The sequence below is a fragment of the Xyrauchen texanus genome, chromosome 29 (assembly GCF_025860055.1).
Source record: "Xyrauchen texanus isolate HMW12.3.18 chromosome 29, RBS_HiC_50CHRs, whole genome shotgun sequence".
In the NCBI taxonomy this organism is placed as follows: Eukaryota; Metazoa; Chordata; class Actinopteri; order Cypriniformes; family Catostomidae; genus Xyrauchen; species Xyrauchen texanus.
In genome coordinates this window covers 4,010,327-4,016,013 of record NC_068304.1, presented here as the reverse complement: position 1 = coordinate 4,016,013, position 5,687 = coordinate 4,010,327, and the positions used below count along the sequence as shown (strand labels likewise).

Below are 5,687 nucleotides of genomic sequence, written 5' to 3'. Positions count from 1 at the left end.
GCAAACACACAGCAGCGATCACCTTGACAACTGCACAAAATGCCCTAGAGACCATCTAGAAAGCCCTAGTAAGCACATACTGTAGCATAAATGTGCAACCAATTAAATATAACACTTTAGCAATCATCAGAAAACTAGTTTTGCTTAGGCAAATACCATTCACATCTTCATAACATAAAAATAAATATTTATGGACATATTCACTAGAAAATATCAAATTAAATATTGTTGAACATTTTCATGAGCACTGGTAATTATTCATACATATCATATCTTCTTTAAATGTAAAATGTAAATGCGTGTGATTTAATTTTATATGGACAGGTCTCCTGTAAAGGTGGGAGACTGATTGCACAGCTTCATTATTTCACAGCTTTCATACTGTTTAAGTTTAACTTATAAAATTAATTAGTAAAAAAAATAAATTATCACATGATCAGTTTCTTGTCTTCCCCAGAGGAGACAGACGACAGAACATGCAATCTGGCTCATGCTTCGCTTGTGATAAAACGAATCATTCATAAAACGAATCATCGCAAAACGAATCATTCAGACCGCATTTTAATCTTTTTGTTCAGTTCAAAGGAATCAAATTTAAAAGACTCTACTCTTTTGTTTCTTTTAACGAATCACACATCACTATCAGCATACATTTTTACATGTACAGCTGCTATTTGACTATTGGGGGCCCAGGTCAGGAAGCAGACAAACTGGTTAATCCGAACATCTGCTAGCTGCCTTGAGATGTCAAAAAGGACACATATACTACAACACATAGAGACTGTATCAACTAGATATCAGAAGATAAACAGCATATAAATGTAGGACTACTAAATATTAGATCTCTTTCTACCAAAGCACTAATTAGGTTTCAAGCCTCGAAGGGGCGAAGACCCCTATTGTTTTCATTAGTGTTCCTATTATTCTTATTCTTCTGCCCATTGAACCGCTTGGGGCAAAGTTATGAAATTTAGCACACAGATAGAGGACAGTCTGATCTGTTACCAGAACAAATTTGGTGTCTCTACCTCGAACCCTTTAGCGCCAACAACTGCCCAAATTTGCCATTTAGAATTTTCTGAAAAACCTACTTTTTCAAACTCGTACTAGGTCTTTAAACACATTACAAAAAATGTTGCATACACCGTAAATGTGGGCAGAACAAACTGTTGTCCTCAAAAACTTAACAGCTGAGGACTCATGTCCATCAATACGGTAGATTGCATGCTGCAGAATCTCCCAGGTGGGGAGTCATTGCTTGGTGTAATTAATGTCAAAAACAAAAAAAGACTTGAAACACAGGTCAACAGCTCCAAGCAAAGACTCTTTTTCAATGGCATGGCCTGAAATAATGGTTAAGGCTTGGCACATCGTTGTCTCATCTCCCAAGCACAAAATGTGTGGAAAAGGTTGATTGGCCTCTGCATTTTCTATGTACTAAATCATGATGGTCCCCACCTGTTAATTACACATCAGTCACTTAGTGTTGCAATATAACTGACATTTAAGTTATCAAGCTTATTTTGTGGAAGTATCAAAATGGGTCACCAAAAAAAACAAATGTATAAACATTTGCAAATATGTGAAAGGCAACAAATTAAATTTGTATTCAATCTCAGTCTTGCAAATGAAATGTAAAAGTTCATTTGAAATAGTAGTTTGGACTAATTTTATTTTTGTTAATATTACTTTAATGTTGATATTGTCATTAACATTAAATTACACAAACCTTCTCAGTGTTAAGTGAGTAAATGTCATTGTTTGGAAGCTCCTATTCATGAATACGCAGGATATGATGAACATCCCTAGTGCTAATTAAAAAGGCTGGCGATAAAACACCAGACCACTTTAGCCATCAATAATTTCAGTCATGCCCCTGTGTTTACACTGAACTGATGAGGAAAGAACTGAACCAAGAAAGCAAAGATGAATCCAAGAGTGAAAAAGGCCTGACCGAGATACGATGCTTTAAAAAAATCCATCCATCATCTATATCCTCTATATCCTGTACTGTAGATCAAGATAGGTCGCATGGGCCTAACATGCATGTCTTTGAAAACCAGGGAGTCTTTGAAGTACCAGGGAGAACATGCAAACTCCACACAGAAAGACCACAGCTGACCAGCAGGTTCAAACCCAGAACCTTCTTGCTGTGAGGTGACAGTGCTAAACACTGCACCACTGTGCTGCCCTGGTTTAAAACATTCTGGACCTAAATTACCTGCATAGTTATCAAGCATATCAAATAGTACAAACATCCACCCTTATTGAAGTAGAAAACTCAGTAAAGTAGATAAAGTCAATTTTACTTTCTGTCCCTTAATAGTAACATCTCAACATTATTTCTCAATACAAATTTACTTACCTTTAAAGATGTCTACCAGGCTGTCATTCATTGAACTTTTCTTTAATGAAACTGTCCATCAGCACCAGCCGTTCTCCTATCTTAATTCATTAACATGAATGAATATACGTATGTTCAGACATTATTGATCAGTATAAAAATTTCAGGTGAATGAAGCCAGTGGACCGCCAAACTTTAAATTGCAAAATACCAAAAGGCTGCAGATATAGGGTGGATATTAGCGGTTGTTAAGGATAGCTAGCTAGCATCATATAAACGTTGCTAAATAGTTAGCTTGTTAATAAATGTCACAGAATAACCATGCCACCCATGATCTAAGATTGTACTTTTAAACTTAAATGATCTTAAAATAATGCTATTACCACAACTTATTAAAAATATAGGTAAAGTATTCATATTAACCTACCATAAAATACTCTCCGCCTTGTGTTGTGTGAACCTCAAGTCTGACCACAAGAGAAAGATCCAGAAAGTTTGTTAATTGAGTGGCATAATAAACCAGCAGCAGGGTCAAAGCAAGCCAACCAGCTGTTTAGCTGTGAATGAACCGCTTACAACGCCTACGACCCAGCAGGAGCAACCCAATAGTGTGTGTACAGTACCCCAAACAACCCAAAATTATGACCCAACATAATCAACTCAACAATGTGTTTACAGAAACAACCCAGAACTTATTTTTGTTTAATTCTAACATCTCCTAAGCCTAACCTCTCCTAAACCTTACTTCTCCTAACGATCTGCAAGAATACTTTTCTGTTTCTTATGGGGTGAGTTTCCATAAACATCAAAGTTTGTCGTTTTTTGTTCATTCTAAGAACACGTACACGTTATCTCATGTTTAGTCCATGTTTAGACCTTCCAATACCTACCTATTGTTTTTAGCTAGCTCAGGACTGTCGTTTTAATTGTAACGTTAGCTGCTAATCGTTAGCATCATATCACTTGCCAAAACCCCCATTACTATAATGAGCTTTAAGATGGTAATGTGAGCTTCTGCTATTAATTTGAATAATGCTTCAATTGCTTGAATTGACTGGTGTTAATGACTTAATTTAGGATTTTTTAATCCTTTGACTCGAACCAGGTCTAACCACTAACTGAGGTCTAAACCAGGACTAAAACAAGACTAAACCAGGAAGTACAGATACAAGCTCTAAAGTAAGTAAAAGTAAAAAGTATTCATCATAAAATTTACTTCAGTAAAGTAAAAGTACCTATAATTTGTACAATACATTTTGATATAGGTGACAAGATGCCTGTTAGCAAGACCATGATGTTAAACGTTTTTCTTATTTCCCCCTTTTTTCAGCATTGGCAGAGACACCCTGGCTGATATAGTCAAACACTATGAGGAGAATGGGGCAAGACCACGTTTGAGGAAGAAGCACTCATTGCCACGTCCACCAGCCAGGTTCATCAGCCCTGAGGATATCAACAGAGTTGTGGACTTCATAAAACACTATGCAGAAGACAATGCCATCATGCTGCCTGGCCGACAGCCTGGGCATAAGGATTGGCATGTGAAGTTGCTGCCAACTCATGTGTCCAAGGCCTCAGTGTGGCGTCTCTACGTGAAGTCTGCTAAGGAGCTTGGTATGTGTAAACATTGATTTAAAATTGAGTGCTTATAAAGTGAAATAATGCGGAGCACTATTAGCAATTACAATACAATTAACCATAAGCAATATCTGTTTTTCAGGTGAGCGTGCAGTTTGTAAAACCAGCTTCAAAGCACTGTGGAACCGACTTCTCCCACACATCAAAAGTTGCCGGCCACGCACAGATCTCTGCTGGCAGTGCCAAAGCAATAACGAGCAGCTGATACGAAGTGCAAACCTCCCAGATGATAGAAAGTCTGAAGCAGTAAAGAAGCAACAAGATCATCTTTCCCTTGTGCAGAAAGAGAGGGCTGTGTACAACGACATGACTGCTGCCTGCAGAAAGATTTGCTCTGGCTCCAACCTGTCTTTTGGACCATCCCTACCAGCAAGCAAGAAGATTAGGATGCATTACAGTTTTGATTTTGCTCAGCAGGTAATATTTCACACACATTTACTTCACTTTACTTTATTAATGTCCCTTAAAGGGCGATTTGGTGCATGAGAATAAATAGTGCAAATACAGAATAGCATCAATATAGTAAGTTTTATCTTTATTAGACAATTATGAATAGATGCAAATTTAATTTAATCTAATCCAAGTTCCCTCTCTCCCTCTGTCTCCTACAGTTACACTTTCCCTCAAACCCTCTCCAGCCAGGACCAATGTACTTCCTGACCCCACGGAAATGTGGCCTATTTGGTGTTTCATGTGAAGGGCTGCAGAAACAGGTGAATTACCTGATTGATGAAGGCATGTCATCTACTAAGGGAAGCAATGAAGTCATCAGCTACATGCATCATTTCTTCGGCAACTTTGGAGTTGGAGAAACAGAGGTGGATCTTCATTGTGACAACTGCAGTGGGCAGAACAAGAACAACTTCATGCTCTGGTACCTTGCCTGGCGGGTTGGACACAAGCTTCACGATAAAATTGAAATCCACTTCCTTATTGCTGGCCACACCAAGTTTTCCCCTGACTGTGGCTTTGGACTCATCAAGCAAGCCTACATGAAGACAAGAGTCAACACTTTGGCAGACATCGCTGAGGTACTTTAACTTTACTTTGCTTTAATGACTTCAGTGCTGTTTTCTGTTCTGCTTCAATGAAACATTTAACTTAAGATCTTTTTTTTTCTTCCTCTCTTCTCTTTTTTGTCATCAGGTTGTGGAAAACAGCTCTCCTGTGAGTCACCTCAATATCCCACAGCTTGTTGGAACGGCAGAGGGCAAAGTTTTAGTCCAGACCTTCGACTGGCAGCAGCATCTGACTCGCCACTTCCGTAGACTCCCACAGATCAAGAGTTATCAGCACTTCAGGTAATTGAAACTTTCACATTGTGTACATACAATATAACATAGCAACAACATACACATGACAGTTTTTTATAAGAAAATACTTTGCCATGTTTAAAATGTCTTATGTGCTTTTTCTGTCACAGCTTTGAAGCCAAGAGACCAGGTGTGGTGCTTGCAAAAAGTCACCGTGATGCACAACCTGTCGAATATCAGCTACTGCGCTGACGGAGCAGATCTGCCCCCTGTCGACGGTCTTCCTGTCCTGGCCCCACCTGGACTGAAAATTGACAGGCAGACCTATCTATATGAAAAAATCAGGCCATTCTGTGCTGACGAGGCAAGAGACATCACATGCCCAGCGCCAAGGGTCACAACACAGAAGAGTCCACAGAAGAGGATGCTGAATGTAATTTCATTGGAGTGTG

The 5,687-nt window shown here is 38.7% G+C and overlaps 1 protein-coding gene across 1 annotated transcript; it reads left to right on the top strand.

Annotated features, from left to right (window-relative positions):
* Positions 1 to 3,120: 3,120 nt before the first annotated feature.
* LOC127622793 (uncharacterized) lies at positions 3,121 to 5,487 on the top strand. Its single transcript, XM_052096881.1, has 7 exons — positions 3,121 to 3,132; positions 3,450 to 3,523; positions 3,675 to 3,958; positions 4,065 to 4,399; positions 4,594 to 5,013; positions 5,129 to 5,283; positions 5,406 to 5,487. The coding sequence occupies exons 3-7, from the start codon at positions 3,847 to 3,849 to the stop codon at positions 5,485 to 5,487; spliced, it is 1,104 nt and encodes a 367-aa protein (XP_051952841.1). The 5' UTR covers positions 3,121 to 3,132; positions 3,450 to 3,523; positions 3,675 to 3,846.
* The last annotated feature ends 200 nt before the right edge of the window (positions 5,488 to 5,687 follow it).